The sequence below is a fragment of the Echiichthys vipera genome (assembly GCF_963691815.1).
Source record: "Echiichthys vipera genome assembly, chromosome: 15".
NCBI classification, from domain to species: Eukaryota; Metazoa; Chordata; class Actinopteri; order Perciformes; family Trachinidae; genus Echiichthys; species Echiichthys vipera.
This window is the reverse complement of record NC_139840.1, coordinates 8,420,960-8,442,900: the sequence shown is the minus strand read 5'-3', so window position 1 is coordinate 8,442,900 and position 21,941 is coordinate 8,420,960. Positions and strand designations below refer to the sequence as shown.

General features: G+C 40.7%; 1 protein-coding gene across 1 annotated transcript in view; it reads left to right on the top strand.

Moving 5' to 3' along the window:
* The window catches only part of LOC310957783 (receptor-type tyrosine-protein phosphatase mu), a gene marked incomplete at its 5' end in the record, with an annotated part of 160,805 nt that overhangs the window by 82,823 nt on the left and 56,041 nt on the right, over positions 1 to 21,941 (top strand). Inside the window, 5 exons of the mRNA XM_083928513.1 lie at positions 1,235 to 1,543; positions 3,263 to 3,372; positions 9,122 to 9,323; positions 9,880 to 9,982; positions 19,655 to 19,928. Coding sequence (XP_083784639.1) covers positions 1,235 to 1,543; positions 3,263 to 3,372; positions 9,122 to 9,323; positions 9,880 to 9,982; positions 19,655 to 19,928 — 998 coding nt within the window. The remainder of the gene's footprint in view (positions 1 to 1,234; positions 1,544 to 3,262; positions 3,373 to 9,121; positions 9,324 to 9,879; positions 9,983 to 19,654; positions 19,929 to 21,941) is intronic.

The window sequence follows — 21,941 nt, the reverse complement described above, 5'->3', positions numbered from 1 at the left end:
TAGCTTTTCTGTAATGCTACATGAAACTTAATGTTTCCTGTACATCTTTAAGGGGCTCTCAATACATCTTGATTAGTTGGACATTATCTTTCTAAGGGATCCACTGGGTAAAGGAACAAAAATAAAATGCAAGTGGGCATCACATTCAAAGGAGGCAAACTGTGTTGTTTGTATATTCTTGCTTGTTTGTCATGTCCTTTGTATAGCCTGTAGAAATGAGCAGCATGCTGAAGCCCCAGTCCAGTCTCCCCCATGCACCTCCAGAATGTTAAACATGGCTGCTGTGGCTGCCTTTGAATTGCTGGACTGTGTCTCTTGGGGAACGGGGAAATTGAGCCCTGGCTCTTCCTAATAGGTGGTAAAGTGTTAAGTTCCAGAGAAATGGACTGCAAATTTAACCTGGAATGGAAATTGATCCCATTACCTTGTGCTTGGGCTGCTTTTCCTCCCGTATGTAGGAGAGCGAAAGGGAGAGAGAGCAAGAGGGGGGAAATAGACAGGGGAAGGGGAGAGAGGAGATGAGGAGAAAGAGAGAAACGAGAAATAGAAATAGGTGAGGCACAGAAAAAGAGAGGAAATAGAGAAGGGGAATGGAGAGAGATATAGTGGGAGAGGAGATAGAAGGATGGAAAGGGGATGGAGGAAATAGAAGAGAAAAGGCACAGAGACAGACTATATGTGATTAGAGGTGAAAGGATGGCAGTGGGGGTTGTGTCCTGTCTGGATTGGCAGGCTGGCTCAGTCTCTATCAGTGTGGTGCTAATAGCTGACCGCCACTGGGTGGGATGGAAAAGAGAGAGGAAAAGTCAGAGCACAAGGCAGAAGGAGCTCTGAAGGGATGATACACCTCCTGCTGAGGGATTCCACCGGAAGACCTACGGTGTCTTGGTGTGTGCAGCTGCTGTGAGACCAAGTTAGCAACGGTGATGTGATGTGGCAATGCTCGGTATCTGGCTGTGGCTTTGAAATTTAAAAATATTTTCTATGAATATGAATTCCAGGTAGAGGACATAGTATTTTTTTAAAACATTGACCCGGTCTCAAGTGTTATGAAAAATCCAGTAGTAGATTTTCTTTGACCCCAAAGAACACCGCCTTCTCTGTGCCCTGGCATAGACCTCAATAATTCCCTTGATTTTTATTGAAACTATCTTGCACTACCTGCCATTTCATATGGCCTAATTGATTATCTTGATGTATGCTCACACTCCTCTCTCTCTGTCCACCCTGCCAGAGCCCATGCACGGCCCACAAAGGCTAGAAGTGGTGGACATCCAATCCAAACAGGTGACTGTGCGCTGGGAGCCGCTGGGCTACAATGTGACCCGCTGCTACAGCTATAACCTGACTGTCCAGTACCGGTCCAGGGTGGGCGGCAAGGAGGAGACCCGCGAGGAGGTGTGTTATGACACCCAGGGCCGTCATCCTCAGCACACCATCCACAACTTGACACCCTTCACCAACCTTAGTGTCAAGCTGGTGCTACGCAATCCAGAGGGGGTCAAGGAGAGCACAGAGCTGGAGGTTCAGACTGATGAGGATGGTAAGTGTGATGAAAGGTTACTTCCTGTACTTAATGACAAGATGTTGCTAAACTGATCCTAGATTAGATATCTTTAAAAGTATGGAGAGAAAGAAAATAGAAAGGTGAATAACGACCAATCAACACAACATCTAAACAACTAAATTAAAAGTATTTAACATATTAAAGCTATTCTTACCTTTCTGGCATGTCGCACAGTGCTGAGCAAAAATTTTAACATAACTCCAAGTCCCACCCTCTTCCCCCTGCCTGACCTCTGACGCTCCCTCCTCCCAGACGCGTGCGGTAAAAGTGAGCAGCGCAAGTGAAACCGTTTGGTTTGTTTACTCTACCGGTGACGTTAGCCCTGGCGCTAACGCTAGCACTAATCTTCCTTGCACAAATAACATAGTATTACAGACCTATAGTAAATGATAACTGAGAGCATCTGGATTCTGCGTTATCAGATGTAATGTTGCGTTCTAGTATTAGGCAAACTAAAAGTACCTGTTCAGCAGAAACACCGCAACCATTTCATCGCTTTTTAGCCGATGCTTGCTATCTCTCACAAACCCCTCGCTCTGCAGAGAGGCGCGCAAGCAGTGACAGCGGTAGGCAACGGGAAGCGACGCTGGGACGATGACAGGCAGGGTGCTCTGCAAATCATTTTATTCGGACCAATTAAAATTATTGGTCAGACTTCTATCAAAGATATATGAGAATTAAATATTGATGAGTTTCAACACCTGGTGGATTTATTTTACATTCTAGTGTGCCATACGCTTATTAGAAACATTTCAAGATTACAAAAGAATAGTGTAAAAATGACAGAAAGGTAAGAATTATCGATTTATTTATTTTTTACCTTATTATACCAGGCAGTTTATAGGAGACACTCTCCAACGTCTCATCTTTATTATGAAAGTTGTGACATCTTCAGGACGGTGTGGATAATTCTCACCTGATTTATAAACAGCTTGCACTACGGACGAGTTTGGGATCCTCCAAATAATTTTTCATGAGTGCACATGAGTCAGACAGCGTACCTCTGTGTCGTATGGTTGTATCACCTCCTTCAAAGATGAAAGATCTTCTGTGTTGCCTCACACAGGATATGAACTCTACAGAAGTCTCAAGGAACCCCGGACGCCAGATAACAAACAGGCTCAGCTGACGAAAAAAGACTCTTGTCATGTCTGGCTCAGATGAAACTTGAAAGTGGCAACTGTTTCTTACTGTTTGACTTCTGTGTGTCTGTGGATCTGTGTGCTTGGGCTCCCGTGGGAACAAGTGTACAGGCAGGGTGTAGCTGTAGTTGCATTGTTGAGGATACATCTTTGAAAAAAAAAGTCATCCCCACATCATTCTGTTTCACTTACAGAATACAAGCAATCCACATAAGGGGTTAAAGGACCAGTATTTCAGTACAATGTGGAAAGATTGAGATTCCCTCTATTCCCATGGGGGTAGTGGTTCATTTTTGTTTGTCTTAGGCTCATGTTCATTTATGTAGGTCCCTTTATTGATTTGTTATATGCACATCAGCAGGTGCTGGGCTGGGTAAATCATCAGACTAAAATATTTTAACTTGGTAAAACATGCACAAAAGATGGGGGGGGGGGGGATCAGTGAAAAACAGGAAAATCCTACCATATATGCTTTTCATACCCTTTTCTTAACCTTGAAAAATACTATTCTGCAACCTGTTTTGAGAGATGTGCCTTTGATAATTTCCCACAGTGCCAGGCGCTATTCCTCTAGAGTCCATCCAGGGCAGTGCCTATGAGGAGAAAATCATCCTGAAGTGGAGAGAACCGGCGCAGACCTACGGGATCATCACTCTATTCGAGGTACACAATCACCAGGGTCAGCAAAATATTAGAGATACTGAACACCCTTTAGAGTTGTAAACAGACTTCCAGTAATAAGTTGTTTTTTTCCTCCACCACCTCTGTGGAGGGTGTGCATATCTCCTAGTTTCTTTGAGTGTGTTTTTCTGTGATGGGCAGCAGTGCGAAGAGCTGCCAGAGAAATGCTCAAATTGATTTTTTTTTTTTTATCATATAAATCACTTTGTTTGAACTTGCTCTCGAAAACTAGGTGCATCGTGCATAGTTTGTTGAAAGTCCACACAACAAAGGGGTTCAGTGTTTAATGTAGTGAGATTACAAATTATTACAGTAAATCAGACTATTTTTAGGAACATGTGTTTAACAAAACTGGGTTAAATGAGGTTGATCTAAGTTACCATGGAAACCTATTTTTTCAGATCCATCTCAACCTGGTCAGGTTACTTCCCAGGCTTAGCTTCAACCCGGGTTAAGTGTTACAATCTTCTTACCAGACAGAGTCCTTCCTGTGCAGTCCTTTTAATATTATCATAAAATAGATCATCTTCCTATACAAATAAATTACTTTGGGAGATTCCCTTTTTTGCATTTTATTTCCATATTCCATCTTAAACATGTTGGCTAACTTTCAGCACTCCTGATAAAGATAAAAAATGAATTTATTCACTAGACTTGAACACTACTTAACAAGATTATAAGGGACACAAACTGAGGTGGCAGTAGAATTCAGCAGGATGGGGTTAATCAGTTATTTAACCAGAGTATTCACCATGTTTCTGCTTTAAGTACAGTCAGCGCTTCTCTTTTTATCTAGGGTATGTAACACTATGCTCCATTTTGCTATATTATTCTTTAGCAGTGCTAGGAGCATGGCTCGAGGGAGGGCAACCACCCTGGCCCAGACTGAAATATCTCAGTATCTACTAAATGAATTGACACAGAATTTGGTACAGACATTTATTATAATGATTCTGGTGATCCCCTAACTCTTCCTCTAGCACCTCTGGCAGATCACTTTAAGTGAAATATCTCAACAACTGTTGAATCGATTACAATGCGGTACAAACATCGATGTTCCCCTCAGGATGTTGGTGATTCTCTTTCTTCCATTTGTCTCAACATGATAAACATTATACCTGCCAAACATTAATATATTAACATTATCAGAATGTTATGTCCAGCAATCTCAGAGCTGCTAGCATGGCTGTAGACTGTTAGTCTTGTTACTGTATGTTAATGAATGCTGAATATGTGTGGCTCAATGGCCATAATAATGACAACAGGCTCTTTCAGTACCTTCTTAATTTGAATGAATGCCTCTGTAAGCTGCACTTGATATCACAGGCCTGCTTTTTAAAGTCATTAATGTGCAATCATCTTGACTGTTTAAACCAGTCTCATTAGAATGATCACATTAGCTCTAAGGTATATTTTCGGAGAAGCTAAAACCTGAATGGACGTAGCCTCTCCGCCGGGGCATATTCTCTCTTATTGATCCAATCATTTTCGCCTCTGGGAGCCGCCATCTTGTCAGACTTTGACTCCTCCTCATTTCCTCTTACCAAAAAAGGGCATTGATGTGATGTTGGGGGGAGGGAGATACGTCCATCTGGGTGACATTCACAGAATTAGCCACATTAGCTCCACCAACCGGGAGCTAGGCTAACAGAACACGTTTCTAGATAAACTGGAGTGGGAGTCTCGTGTCTCTAGCGGAGAATACACGGGCTATGATATAAAATAAAGTTTTTAAAAAAAAAAAAAAACACTGACTCAGCGGGTCGAATGCAGGCAACATTTATGATCTATGATTTTAACCGATATTCTACACAGTAACACCATCATAGACTGTAAAACACCAACTCTCACGGACCGAATCCTCCTGCTGCTCCAGATTAGCATCTAGTGTATGTGTCATAGATAGCAGACTGTACTGCAAGTCATGGTGCAAGTGTGGCTTTTTAATTAGCATAACAGAGCTAACGTTAACAAGGTGTGTTCCTTAACCATCTGTTGGTACAGTTGATCGAAGAGCAAACTAAGATGACCGAGTTAGCATGCTAATGATGCTAATCCTGACAACTAGCCTCAGAGGAGAAGTAACGGCCAGCGGCTAACTGTCACTAAAGAGGCTGCTCCTCTTATTATTCATACACTTTAACCTCCAATAAAATAAAAACTAGCCTGTTACAAAAATATTCACTCTCAATTGTTGTCATGGAGATATTACTTGTTGTTAACTTACATGTTTTTTGCAAACAAGTTCTAAGTAGGTTTAATTATTCTGTGAAAATTGGCCTGTTTAACATGGGGGTCAATGAGAAACTGCTCTATTGTGCAAATTGCTCCTACTGGACACTCGAAGAACTGCAGTTTTTGGCACTTCCCTATTGGATCAACTAGGAAGTCGCTGTGGTGGGGGCTTGGTTCAGTCATGTCAGGGTTTTCACAACAAACTCAGCTTTTTTTTAATCCCCCTTTACAAAGCACCACCCAAGTGTATTTCTCAGTTGTGGCTCGTTTTTACTAGGAGAAAATAAAGTGCAATCCGCGGTCATCAATTGTCCTTCAACGCATGAGCGACCTCTAAAGAAAATACAATCTTGGAAACAGGCCTCGAACACATATCACGATTCAGCACAAAGCAAATGTTGACATAAGACTCCACACAGCCCCCGCCAGCCTTGTCCAGCAGCTGCTTTGAGTCTTGAATAATAGAAACAGTCTCCACACATACACACACGCCGACGATATATGTACACATTGATCTTAACCAGCTTAAGGTGGAAGTAATCCTCCAGCTTTTCCCACAGATTGATTCTCCTCTGTTTATTCTCCCTCTTGTCGCCGTTTGCCCACTCTTTATATTTTGACTAGGTTAGCAATCATTGACAAGACTGTTTCTCATAGGAGGAGAGCAGATTGAACAGTAAAAGCGATGAAATCAGGGTCGCTGTATGGGTTGCTTTCTCCACTGACGTGCCATCAGGTAGATGGAATATGACAAAGATGCTCTCCTAATAGCGCAGAGACATTTCAAGCCAAGCAGAAAAAAAATCCTTAAGTCCTCCGGAATAACAAGGCCCTGTTTATTCAAGTGTGTGTAAAGTGCAGTATAGTGTCCTGTGCGCAGCTGTATGGCACTAAGAGGTGCTGGCTGTGTGCAGGAAAACAATGTTAAAAAAAAACGGTCGGTTTGCCGCACACTTAATCACTTTCAGAGCAACATGTTTCAGTTGTTTATCTTTTTAAAATTTCATGGTACAAGAGAAAGCATTCAGAGGAAACGACGTGGTTTGCACTGCTGCTGTTTGTCAGAGCCACTCATATTTACTTAGAGGGAAATGTGTTTCACTTTATAAAATACCCACTCCAGGCTATTCTATTCACACACTGCTGCAATAAATCTCTCTGTCTGTGTCTAAAAAGCCTTAACGTATAGTAATTTGTCTAGCTGAAGTAAACAATACTTCAATACCTGGTATTTCCTGGTGTTAAGATACAGTAAATCATCGTTAAAAAATTCACAACATCATCTAGAATCACCGCTTTTGTTTTAAAGTATAGGAAAGATTTTAATATTGATATCACATGGGGGAAAGTCTAGCTACCAGAACGTGTGTGCGTGTGCGTTTGCGCGTGTGTGCGTGTGCGTGCGTGCGTGCGTGCCTGCGTGCGTGCGTGCGTGCGTGCATGCGTGCGTGCGTGCGTGCGTCCGTCCGTCTCTCACTTCAGTCTGACTCTCTGCTTTAAGAAAACAAACCCATTCTGCCAGTATACCTCAGAGGTTGCTTCTTATAAGTCGGGACCTTGCTTTGATTTGACATTATCAAAGGACTCAAAGTGAAATATGTCTCACAAGACCTGGTATCAAAGAGATTTCAGCTCCGTTCCTTTTGGACCAAGCTCTGTGAATGCCATTTTATTGGCAGCCTTTCAGACCAACATGAGCCAGCGTCTCTTTAAAGGTATACAGCGTCTTTTCTCAGTTAAAGGTATACTGCAACACAAATTGAATGTGAAGTAGCATTTTGTAAAATCTGTAAGTAAAAGCTGTGCTTCACATTACCTATTGTGAAAAAATAAATTGTATTTTCAGAAAACCAAAAGTGCTATTCAGTCATACTATTTCCCTTAAAAGCCACTATTCTTATTAGACCTGCAGCCTTTTTCAAATCACTTATATTTAGATTATTAATATTTGCTGTCGGTCTATCCAAGAAGGTTAAACATCTTCTGCAAATAAAATATTAGGCAGAGATTAGGCTTTCTTCATTACTGTATGAGCAAAGGTGCTGAAGATTATGCAGGCGTTTATATTTTATGAATGACTCATAAATTCAACATTTTCCTTCCTCCAGATAGAAAAATGTAAACCGATGCAATTTAAAAAGCTTAATATTTCAGATGAAGTCATAGTTACAAGCAAGCCCATATTAATTTGCTCAAATATTCTCCATTATAATTCCCGTCAGTTTTATTATAATTGTAAAACCTGTCCATGTGGCCAGTGTTGACAAGTCATTTCAAAATTCCTCTCTCTGAAATGTTATATATGATATAGGATTTGGCACCGCAGACTCATTTCACAGACAAAGGCTAAATGAGAAGAGCCTCGAAGCATTTCAAAACTTGATGGACACAAATTATGCAGCACTCCTAACTCCCTTTGTGTTCCTTAATTGGAATTATAATGGAGGTTTTCCTTTACGAGCAGAGGCATTTTCTTAAAGTGGGACTTTACAGTTATTCAAAATGGATATTAGCAAAAACACTCACCTTAATGCTTCCCTCCAGAGCTCCCTGTGTTTATTAATGGAGAATGAATACATTAAGTGTATTTCCTCTCTCCTTGAAACCACAAGCTTGCATCAGCTTTACTGGAAAAATATAAATATATCTCTGCTTTTAAAAGTAGAAGCAGCTGTTATGAAATAGCTCCTCTCCATAGACCTTTCGTACGTCTGTAATTTTGGAAATGCCAGCGTAAAGCCTTGTTGATATAAAGTCAGAGACTCACACAATAAGTGAGTGCTTCGTTTCTCATCTTAGGGCTTCATGAAAAGATTGCTCCCCTGTATTTGACATTACTGACAGTACAGGGGAGATAAAGAAACCAATTTCAAAATGTTGTGTTGTTGTTTTGGGCTGCATTATACAAAGCATTTCCAATATTTTTTTTCAAATAATTCAATGTTATCTTGTAATATGTTCATTATGTTGTACACAATTGCATGTCCATTAACAGCCCTAAGAGCCATTCTAGTGGCTCTGGGAGGCTGTACTTGGGCATGATGGTGCATTGAGTGAAAGGCAAACGTCAACATGCTAACATGCTAACACATTTACACGCTGTTAAGCAGGTATTATGTAGTATTTACCATGTTCAGCATCTTAGCTTAGCCTATTAACATACAAACATTTGTTAAAACACAAAGAACTGCTGAGTATGATGGTAATGTCATTAGTTTAGCAGGTATTGGGTCTTAAAGTATTGCACTTAGCTTTACGAGTAAGTATGCCTACAGTAAATCAGCTGATTATTAATAAGCATACACAGAAGGTTCTGTACAAGATGACTCTCTTTTTCTAAAATGCATTGTGGCCTTTAGTAACACTGAGTAGTGCAGAGGGGAATGATAGAACAACACAGTGAGCTTGCAGAGCCACTTGGATGCTGCAACATAAAGATTGCTGAGAGCAGAGAACCAAATGCCAGTATCTGAATATTAATTTCCTTCCTTCCTAGATCTCCTATAAGGCGGTGAGCTCCTTTGACCCTGAGCTGGACCTCTCCAACCAGAGTGGGAAAGTAGTAAAGTTGGGCAACGAGACCACCCACATGTTCACAGGACTCTACCCAGGCTCTACATACTCCTTCACCCTGCGCGCTAGCACAGCCAAGGGCTACGGCCCCCCTATCATCACCCAATTCACAACCAAGATTTCAGGTCAGCAGGGTCAAAAGCATGGCCAGTCAGTGTGTGGATGATGTTGAATAAGTAGTGTATCGTTGCTGCTACTGGAGTTCTTTTAATTGTTTTTTTTCACGGCCTTTCTTGAAAAATATTAGACAAATGAACAAAAACAGTATTGTAAAAGGTAAACTCAGAAAGAAAGTCTCAAAAGTGATATATATATATTTATATATATGCATGTGTATGTATATATACATTTTTTAAATGTATGTAAAAATCTAAATACAACTGTGCTATTTTAAAGACATTCTTTTAACAAGATACTGTGAATACTTCAGTGACAGCAGTGAATATTTCACTCCACCGTTATTGCTACACTTAAGGATTAAATTATGGCGCTATTAAGGCAAAAGGAAGTAGGCGCTTATTGTAAAAGTGAGAATAGTGGCTTTTCTTTTTTTCCTCATTTACTACCAAGCTGAATGACTCATTATACAAGATGACCTGACGCTGACCAGAACTGAACTGTTGTGAACTTTGCTTTTCTTTGCAATGTAGTAGAATCTTTTCTGTTTGATTTTCTCTTTAGCTCCTTCCATGCCAGCGTATGACCAGGAGACCTCTCTGAACCAAACAGACAGTACAGTTACTGTACTGCTTAAACCTGCCCAAAGCAGAGGTGCACCTGTGAGGTAGGTATTCCCAATAATGCCACACACACACACACACACACACACACACACACACACACACACACACACACACACACACACACACACACAGCGCACGTCACAGAGTAAAAACAACAAAACAACATATTAACAGCAGGAGCCCCCACCAGTAACAAAAAATGATCAAAGAGCTTGTGTTTATACCCCATCATGAAGTTAAGTTGCCAGGGACTTCACTACCTTACTGTACACATCTTTTCTCAGCTTTATTTGTTTGTGGATTTTGATCCTGTGAAAAAGAAGCACAGCCTTTGATGATGAGAACCCGGTGCAGCCAAGGCTAGCTTCAGGATCTCTTTCCTTTACATGTTTTTTATGTATCGGGCTGCCCACCCCGAGCCACAATGGGCTTTCTTGTGAAACAAAGGAATTCTGCCTGCTTGATGCTTCATTTGTTAGTTATTATTAGGGAAGCTGTGCAGAAAACACCAAGCTGTTGGGCAAAAGTCATCATTTTGATTCACCCGGTGCCACTGTGGGCTTCTGGCAGGAATACTGCTCGCTTGTTACTTGTGTAGCTATACCACTATTCATTTAACGCAGCATTAACAGTTTTTAAGATGGCAGCCTTCACTGAAACAATAACTATTAACTCTTCCTTGAGTATCAACGTGTTTTCCTTGTATTGCTTCTTGAGTATTTATTTGTGTGACATCATGGTTGCAGATCCCTGGGGGGACACAAATTCAGCCCCTCACTGTTGTCATGGAGATGTAACCTAAACATACAGACTAAAATGTTTTTTTGTACCAGGCCATAAATAGGTTTAAGTATGCTGTGAAAACGGTCGATTTAACATGGGGGTCAATTAGAAACCTGCCCCTAGTGGCCACTCCACAAACTGCATTTTTGGGGACTTGTGCATTGGATCAACCAGGAAATCGCTGTGGTTGGGGCTTGATAAAAACATGAGAGAGGCAGAGGACTTTTATTTTGAAGAACCGCTCTCATATACCGACTCATAGGCGCAACAATGCCTCTGGTACACAGCCTTTAAAAAATCATTTGAGATTTTGAGAATAATGTCACAAAAGAGTAGGATGCTTCGTGTCCTATTCATATATTTTCTATATTAAATTGTCGCCTGTGTTTTCCTTTACGTACATAAAGATATCTCCACAATAAATTGTTGCATAAATACCCACAGGGATGCAGGAAATTAAGGGTTTCTGTGGGGTTGGACCACCGGACATTTTGGAATATGTGAAACCAACATAAATGCCACATTAAAGTTGAAGGGATTTACCCAATCCCTGCTGTTAGTCAGCAGTGTGTGGTGAATAGTCCATGTCAATATAAAAGAAAAAGCCCCAAAAAACAGCATAACAGTGGGGCTTTCAGTCACCAGGAGCCTCAAAGAGTGGGTTAACTCCTTCATATGAGGAGTGATAACCCCTTGTGCTCACTGTAAAACTCAATTTTACACTATCAACTCATCTGAGTCCTTTAAAGATTACAGCCTGGAGATCTTTAGTCAGGCCTGTCAGCTCATGTTTACCGTATGTGCAGCTGCCCAGATTAATGCTCTGGCGCCTAATGTAGAGGCCTGAGCAAGAAAGACAGTGATCGTTTTGTAAATCTCCTCGCAGGTACAATTCAGAAGGCCTTACTTAAGCTGCCATTCTTTCTGCGGGCTAATTACAAAGCTCTAATTATAATTAACAGTGTCGTGAATCGGAGCCTCCATTAATTAGCATGCTGGGCTCCTCTTTTGTTTACCATTGAAAGACATGCTCACCTCGCGACCGGTTGAAAGAGATTTGTTTTTTGAGTTTAAGTTTGAGACCCCTCTCATTCTGTTTGACCTGAGACATAACTATGCTAACTAACTATACTAATGCTTTACAGCGTAATCCTAAATCTGCTCATATGGGGATAAGCTCAGTGAAATTGCTTTTTTATTATTAGATGAAGAAAAAATAATACATTTAGTTTCAAGGATCATATATGTTTAACGAGTTTCTCAAGATTCAGAGTTCAGCACATGGCAAACCTACAGCTCAAAACTAATTGAGGCATCCTTTGATCACAGCAGAGACTCTCCATGTTGAAACTTTTGGGGTTTTCAGGTACACATATTTTCCCAACGCCTCCTGCCTTCTCTTAAATCTCACAGGACATAAAGGCCAGTGTGCTCCCTTCATGTGTGCGCCCGAAATGTCTGAGAATTGCAAAAAAAAAAAAGAAAGAAGGTGGTAGAGTGCACCAGACTGGAGAGATTATGATGCAGGCCTAAGACGTGATGCTGGCAGACTTCTGAAGGTGTTTTGCTCCTAAAGCTCATGTGACACACGAAGCCTTTGGAAATTTTAGGTAGCTATAAAGTAGCTCCAATTTAGAGGAGTTGAGCCAGGCGGTCTGTTGGGATCTGCTGTGTCCAATAATGATAAATTTAGTCATCTGAATTTCCCAAACTCAAGAAAAATAACATCTCTATTCTCTTTTGGGTTAGAGATGTTGAAACACACGTGACATTCTCAGTTGAGGCATCTATAAAGAGATGTTTTTTTTTCCAAATTGTGCCATGACTTGGTGTACTGGAAAGGGCCCCTGAAGTCAAAAACCTGGAAACACAGCTGATCCGGTCTACTGAAGAGTTAGCAGTTTGTCAACCCGAGACTTAAATTTCACACCATTAGATTTAATTTTGTGCAACAGCTCACGTTGCAAGAGTAACTATCAGTTTTTTTCCGAGGTGGGTAGCTCATTTTGAAATTGAACACTTTATGAAATCAGTTTTTAAAGCCCATATGAAATAGGGATTCGACGAGGGAGAACTCTGATCTGCAGCACTACAGCGCAGAGCAGAATGAAGCTTGATTTGATAACGCAATCTTGCACGCTGATTGGGTTTGGGAGGTAATAGAGCTCCAGACATTTGAGTTTCAAACAGCAGATGTTTTTCTGTAATACAGGAAGGGGAACATACTGGAAGATCACATGATAGCGGCAGTTTATAAAAAAAATCAAGGCATAACAGACGACAAACGTCCGTTTCATTTCAGCATCCGGCAGTCATGCTGAAGTCGAGGCATATTTTAGAAAGATCTGGGCAGACGATGTCACCGCAGAGGGAGGCAGTCAATTTTTCATATTTGTGTAATTGCTAATCGGTATACTTGGATTTGGCTTCTAATCTCTGGGGACAACATGCCTAGCTGGGAACAATTTTTACCAGAGGGGACACTGTTCCTTTAAGAGGATTAGTGAACTGTCTATCAGTCATGTCGTGTTAAACTAATGTTTGCAATGGCCCCCCCCGTCAGTGCTGGAATACGCCTCCTCACTCCGTAACATCAAAATACATGTTTACATGCTTCTTCGAAATTAAATGATTGGAGATGCTTCCCTTATCATCCAAACCGCTAAATCAGCCCTTCTCTCTTTTCCTGCCATAACCTTTGCCTTGAGCAAGCTCACACACACACACACACACACACACACACACACACACACACACACACACACACACACACACACACACACACACACACACACACACACACACACACACACACACACACACACACACACACACACACACACGCAGACACATAAATACTGCAGTTTCTGGTATTGTAAGTAGCATATTGAGGAAACTGAATTTCAGTGTAGTTTCTACCCTGTAGCATCAGATTATTTGTGCTCAGCCATGGCCTGAAATCAGTTAAGTGATTTTCTACAGTCTTAAAATAAGCACTTTCTTTCTTTGATCACGGCATAGCAAATGCTAATAGCTGTGCCTTAACGTGACACAACTCGATGCTTTTTACGATTTAATGGAAAATATAATCTATGGCACCTTCTAATTTGTTTGCTTTATAGCTTTTTGGACACCAGGGACATATAAAGAGTAAGAAGACAGACTCATGGAGGAAGGATGCTGGGTCAGGAGAAGTGTGTTACTTACAACCGCTCTTAAATCAGACATGTAGGAATACAGAGCCAACCGATTAGCATTAGAGAGAGAGAGAGAGAGAGAGAGAGAGAGAGAGAGACAGTGATTGAAATGCTCCCCATACCCCTTCCCTCATCTGCTCAAACAGCCCGGAGTTCTAACCTATCAGCCCACATGAAAAATAAATCTGAGTTTCAGGTCACAATCCAGTCGATTCCGAGTCAATCCACCATAATTGGTTGGCGTCACATGGCGGCAGAGCTGAAATCTATCGGGCAGCAAGGCTGGAGGAGGCCTAATTGGTGTCAGCTCAGGTTGCAGCGCTACTGCAGGAATACAGGTCTGCTCCCCTCTGGCAGACCACTTTTAACAGCTTATACCATTCTGCTTGTACAGCTTCTGCCTTCATTCCTCTTTCCTCTCCTTGTCTTTCCATCTTCTGCTCAGGGAGTGAAGTTAAGGATTTCTGCACTTTTAGAATTGGGTGCGAGCTGAGGGTTTCCTCTCCTGAGGTGTTGCTTTTAACTTGCAATCTGTATGTTGGCTGTTACCAAGACTGGTGCCTAACATTAAACTGAGCCTCTTCGTCACTTGCCTAGCAAACTTAAGAGCATTACTAATGGGGCCGGTTTTACTGGATATATTAATGTAAACATGACGAAAAATAGTGTTAGAAAACCAAGTCAATTTCCTTAAATATTGTACTCCAGGGCAATTTTTAAGATATTTGTATTTGATTACATCCATTTTATGCTACTTATGGTACTTTCGTTACATTTTGACAGGACAGGGCTGCCCAATTCCGGTCCTGGAGGGCCACTGTGCATGTTTTAGGTGTGTTAGAGCAGGGAGAAACCTAAAACATGCAGATCAGTGGCCCTCCAGGACCAGAATTGGGCACCCCTGCATTAGAAGGTCACTTTTTCGATTAAAATGTTGTATGCAAATAATATGGTCAATTCATAGAATATGATTGATTGTTATAGATAAAACCACAAAGTATTAAGAGGCAGATAAAATTAGTTCCACCTCGACCAACTACAACGTTAAAGTACAGTTTAACTATGCAACAATAAAAATAGTATTATACTGTAACACTGACAGGAGTCATTCTGCATAATGTACATTTGATTCTTTAAATACATTCTTTTGCAAGTGCATTCAATATATTAAGCACAAGCGCAAGACTTTTAATTGGAATGTACTGGGATATTTTTACACTGTGGTATTACTACTTTTACTTTAGTAAATGATCTTAACATTTGTTTCATCACTGGTTAATCATCATCAATACAAGTGTAATAAATTTGTGATTCTCTGTTTGGCATCATATCAAATGGAACATCAGCTATAACAGAGTTTTGGTTCTTGCTATCAAGCCATTATTCTTCATCTGTTGTTTTTTCCTTGCTCATTCATGTCACACAAAATCAAGAAAATGACTAAATGACTGTGGTCTGTCAAAATGACTCATAATGTAAATTGTGAACTCAGCATGAGGTGACAAGGTGTCAGCTGCTCAAAGGCACATTATGACAGCAGTAATTACAGAATAAAGTAACCGTTGCATTTTAAAATCGCCGGCATTAAACTCATGAGTCACTTTTACATTTGATAAGCAGTTGAAAAAGTACATTTTTCGAACACAGAGGAAATGTCCTCCTTGAACTATTTTATAGACGTATAGCAATTTACCACTGAAGGATGCTTTAAGTGAAACATGTGAAGTGGGTGTTACCGGCATTGTCGCTGTCACTTACAGAGATGAACAAAATATTTTCACTAAATTGCAAATGTATTGTGAGAGTTTTTAGTTTGCTGCTGCAGTTAATATTGCGTGGAAGAGAAGCAGTGGTTTAGATTTCCACATTACAAGTTTGAGTTACGAGTTCTTACCCTTGGAGCCTCATAGCCTATGGCACTTGGTATTTTGCCCGAGGAAAGGCAGAGCCATTCACACTGTGTCTGTCATTAAGTCTGGCACAGCCGCATCATATCGTAAGGAGCCACCCGGGGGGAGCCAGTTTTTGACTTTATTTCAATATCTGCAGATTGATTTAGAATATAAAAATACCAATATGGGCAAGCTCTGAGTTTAGTGTGCATTGCTTCAGCATAGAAAAAAAAACGCAGTTATTGCGGCCATCATTTGTATCGGGCATCACTGAATTCGAAAATAAAAATATAAACCTTTCTTAAAATATATCCTAAAAATAAAGTTATTGCTTATCTGTTAAACCTGGGTACTGCACTATGATTGACAGCAGATATCATTCTAAATACTCCCTGGTCCCATCATAGCTCACATCAGATCTGCAGTGTTTTGGCTGAGGCCTCAACGCAGCCTCATCACTCATTTCTCTGCTGCTCCGCAGCTACTTAAGGGGCTCCCATGTACTGTCTGCACCTGCCCTTTGACCTCTGCTCTCAATAGGGGACAGTAATTAAAGGCTGATTTCTCCTGCAGACTCCCCGCAGGATTAAATATTTCATCACCTCCCAACCTAGAACTAAATCGGAGAGCTCTGAGGAATTTGGACACACCCACCAAGAGCGAAGGGGGATTTTCTAATGACACTGCAAGCACCTTATGATAAACTATAGGGTTAAAGAGTCACATGCTGTACACACAAGGGGACACTTAATCATGCAGTACCACCCGGCGGAACAATTGATCATCTCCAGGGCTGTTTGTACTGCGACTATACAACCTGTACAGCCACTAGAGCGCAGTTTTTCTTTCTACTTGTTCTAATAACGTGGGCTAAGGGAAAATATTCAGAGTGGCCAGGCTTTACACATCGTCATTTTTATTTGGCATGGCATGAAATTAATGATGAACAGATGAATAAGTATGCTTCACAATGATTGAAATGGTTGTTTGAAACTAAAACTATGTAAAGGAGGCAACTGTACGGATGGAGGATTTTTTATTATTTGTGTATCTATATTGAATTCCAATTAAACTAATATATGGACAGCACAGCTAGAAACTGTTTCTTTGTACAAGGGAAATGGGTTTACTATGAACATTATTGGTGTCTTGTAAAGGTAAGGGACGGGACACAAGATGCCCCGTGGAACTTTACCGTTCACATTTGGTCCTCATTTACACCTGTATCCAGATAAAGGGAAAAACACACGCTAATGCTAGTGTAACTGACTAACAATCATTGTGATTGGAATGTGATAGGATCAGCCGAACCACATCAGGAGGAGATCTGGCTTGCTTTGTGGCCAGGTGTAAATACAATTTGTACAGTGTGACCACATTCTTAAGAAAAAAGCCACCTAGAAAGTTGAAAGGTCAACTAATTCTGCCTCTTCCAGCTGGCTTAAGCAAGTCCAACAAAAGCTACATTTTGCTACATGCCATTGTTTCCTTGGGCATATAGTCCCTCAGCAGAATTGCTTGCACTATATTTACATATTGAGATCTGATCTCAATGCAGACAGAATGAAGATAACATATTGATAGGCATATTAATACCAGGTTTAAAATGCACAGATCAGAACTCATTATCCAGATGTTTCCATATACAGACCAAATGTTAATACCAGGTATCAATGGGCCCTTAGTGTTTTGTGTATCCAGACATTTGCAAAGCCTTGTCGCCACCAGCTGTGGAATAATAGTGTATGGTCCACCTGATCGAGTGCATGTTAAAAACAAAATGGGCACCGGACCCTTAAAAAATGCTCCACAGCGCTACCAATGGTCAAAATGCCAAGGAAAAGACAACAAAAATCTAATTTCAATGATGTGCATGTATTTTACTCAGTCATGTTTCATTTGTAAACATATCATCCAATTATGAAATAGAAAGTCAGAAATAGAAAGTCAGATTTCAGCTTTTCACAACTAGAAAACCAGAGCATGTCGCATGCCCTAGTATTTATTCATTCAAACATTTTTCTTTCTTCATGCATTCTTTCATTGAATAGCATAACTCTGCACCGTCGTCTGTAATAACAACTTGCTGTTTGCATGCATCTTTTGGAAATGGAACACTAGTCCCCAATCATGGCTGCTTATTCTCCTTGGCAGCTGTAAACAGACTCTTTGTCACTCAGCAACTCAATAGATTTAACAGGTGGATGCGAGGTGCATACTAACATGAAAGTCTATAAGACAGTCAGTCTCCCCCTCAAGCCAAGTGGCCGGCTTAGAGACAATGTCATCTCTGTCGGAGGCACAGAGGGCTGCAGTTTTGATCTAGCTAAACACAAGGCTCGGATGGAGAGGAAATGGAAAGAGCCGTTAACCTTTTCCGTTGTTGAATAATGAAAATGTAAATAATGTCAGGCCCTGTCCTGTGTCACTGCTCAATTATCCTGCACTGTGTTTTTGAGTCTATCCTGTTCACTTAGATACACAAGTGAATTTGTTATGCTCTTATTTGATCATTTAACAAAAATAAGTTGTTTATTTAATAAATAGTCAGTGCTTCATTACGTATTTTTCTACTACTGATACTTTTGATTGATGCTTTTTAATGTGGATGTGCGTCACTTTTATATTGCGACTTGCTGCTGCTCATGAAGGAGTATACAACTCTATATGTAAAGTGTCTTGAGATAACTTTTGTTTTGATTTGGCACTATACACACAATTGAAAGGATCTTTGTGTATGCAGTACTGATCTGAACCTCTTAACTTTGTAGTTCTGTATATATGGTATGTCATATGTGCTTTGTAGGACACAGTACACCATCTCAGAGTTTACTAACTGACTAATGTGTTGTGCTGTATTACACCAAAATAAAACAATAGTACCAATTGTGAGCGGTGACCCGTCTGATTTGGCTTCCAAACCTCGTTGCATTCAATTTTAGAGTAAACTGGCTCCTCTGAAAGACCATGTGGTGCCAGTTTGGTCCCTTTTAAACCATCACTGAAAACACAGTTAGCCTTATTCCTATATGTGATCTAACAAACACTAAAAAGAAGCAGCGCTACTGTAGGTCTTTTGTTCCAACGGCAGGTCTTTTGTTCCAACGGCAGTCAGACCTTTTTACATAAACACAATGTAATGTACTGTAATGTTGTCTCTGTCATCACCCCCCACCACTTACAACATCCTGTGTAATTTCCTGCTAGTATCCTCTGTAATTATATTCATACTGCAAAGTGTTCTTGTTTAGTACAATGCTAAAAACGGGGTATATTACAATTACCCTGTGCAGTTATTCATCATGGACATATCTGTATAAATGAAAGGTGTATATGGCTATTTAATTAGTTTTTCATTTGTATTTTTTTTTCATCTTGTTTCATTACAGAGTGTCCTTCTATTTTCCTTATAAAACTACTTCACGCAGTTACTCTCCCTGTAACTGCTTGACCCTATGAGTCCTATTGAGCCTATCAAGGCTAGTTTTAAGCTAGCAGCTTGTTTTCTTACTTGTGCACACCAAAAGTTCATATTCTATTGACCTATGTACAAGGTCCTGTATGTTTATCCTTTGTTTTAAAACGTTTAATAAGCAAATTTCTGGATGAGAAATGTGTTATCTTTCCAAAAATGACGTCTAAATAAAGAATCATTTCAAGAGACTCTGTGTTCTCTGAGATTTGCAATCTGCATTTCTGTGCCATTCTTAGAGGCAATTTTTACACTTTGTGATGCTATCAGGCAAAATCAAAGAAAATGTCTTCATTGCCAATCGTGTTCTGCAAGCGCCTGTTTGGCCCTTTGGAGTCTGTTAATTCTGTTTTTGTCCTGTGTTTGCAGTGCATACCAGGTGGTGGTGGAGGAGGAACGTCCACGCAGAACACGAGGCACAGCAGAAATCCTGCGCTGCTACCCAGTTCCCATTCACTTCCAGAACGCCACGCTCCTAAACTCCCAGTACTACTTCACTGCTCAGTTCCCCGCTGGCGGCATCCACTCGCCCCAGCCCTTCACTGTGGGGGACAACAAGACCTACAACGGATACTGGAACGCCCCTCTGCTGCCTCAGAAAAGCTACAGCATCTACTACCAGGCTGTCAGCACAGCCAACGGGGTGGGTGTCTGTCTCTGCTATCTATGCAATCTATTTCTCAAGGGCAGCATCGATATATCCGGGAACAATGGTCTGGTTAAGGGAGACCTATCTAATGCATAATGATATCATGCTTTCCATAATGAGTACTTTTGTTACTGTAAATGCATTTTAGCGATAATGCTTAAATATGTTTACTTCATTCATATTTTATATGCAACTTTTGCTAAACCTTCATAATGGAGTGTCTTGACAATATGGTATTTTACTTTAGTCAAGGATCTGAATGGTGAATACCCCTGATTCGAACCAAAGAATAATAACAAAGATGACAAAAAGAAGCAAAACATAACACTTCCTCTAGAATACATGCCATGTGCCAGGTTGACAGTTTGTTGTTTGGCAGCATGTCTTATAGTGCTAAGTACAGTATATACAATAATTAGACAATTTGATTACCAGGTTTGAGAGAACGTCTTATGTTTGTACTTAATTTAATCAACCTCAAGCACTGACTTTAAAAAAAGCTTAAAATTGAATGTTGGTGGTGAGAGTAGACTTTTTTTTCTACTTTTTTATAAAGGACTTTCTGTAACATACTGCCAAATCAAACCTCACCTCTGTTTTTAAATCATACGCATATCCACTTGAAAACAAAACAATGCTAAATAATATGGTGGGTTTGATGAGGATGAAAAGCTGACTGATTGATTGGGCTGAATACAGAGCACAGGAACTGCTCACATGGGCAGACGCATGCACGAAGCGGCACAATTGCATCTGGCCTCTGATAGATATGTCAGTACTGTGGTGTACCAACAGCACTGTTTACACTTGTAATAGGCTACAGCAGGGTCAAGCATGAAATGCAGAGCTCTATGCGGCGACATGCACGCTCCCTCCATTACTGTGGCCCTGTTCTTCTGCCTTTTCCCATAGAGCTTTATGCCAAATGCCAGACAAGCCTTTGATCAGCGGCATTTAAGAGAGACAGTCGTCCCAGCGGCAGTTAAATGTGTGAGGCAGGAAACAACAATGGGGTTACCGATCGTACAGGTCGCAGCCCTCTGTCATCAAGTGGCACTTGGCGAGGCCCTCCCTCCACAGAGCCACCGCAGACAGCTCAATAGTGACTTCAAGAGCCCCACCGATTGTGGTCTTGAATTAGAATCCCCATAAACAGCCTCCTTGAGAAACACCAGCACGTCTTTAAGGAGGCAATAGAAATAACGTGCTGCAGGACTGAATCCAATTAGCGGATTGTCTCTCGAGAGTAAAGCATTGCCGATCTGAAACTTTCCAGGTCGAATCAGTGAGTGGTATGAATTGGCCGATAGTGCTCTGCCTCACGCAAACTTAATGAAAGAGTATCTTGTTGACACAGCATACAGCTCCATCTCTGTGATGGACAATTCCGACATTATTTTTTAACATTCCCTGTTTTGATTTACAGTGGCTAAATGCACTCTCTTTCATTAAGCCATCACTGTCAATGCATAGTACTGCAAGCTTTAATTAATGTGTAATGATGTTGGAGTGATTTGTTTGGTTCTTTTAAACTAAATTAGCACTTAGAGAAGGTGAGTGCCATCGATACAAAGAATTTTTTTTTAGTCTTCTATTCAAATAGAAATCTATAATGTATTATGTTACCTAACAAAAGGACCATCTGACAGCTTAAAAGCTGCAGTAATGTGGATACACATTCACCAAGGATCATGTGAATGTTTATGTTTTGTGTTTTTTCTTCTTTTCATTATTCTCTTGTGGCTTCTAAATGCTGTCTCTCCCATGTGTGCTCATTGCTCATTGGACAGCTTGGCTGGGTCAAACACAGGGACACGGCTCTCATGTCTTTCATGTTGTATTACTCATTGCCTCCCCGTTCCTGTCTGTATCCTTTTTCCTGTTCACCAGACCATTGTTGACAACAGACTTCTCTTCCAGCAGCGAGAGCAATGTTTTTTTTTTTTTTTTTTAGAATATGTTGTTGAAGGCTGTTGTCAGTGCTCGAACCCCATTACATATTCAGAA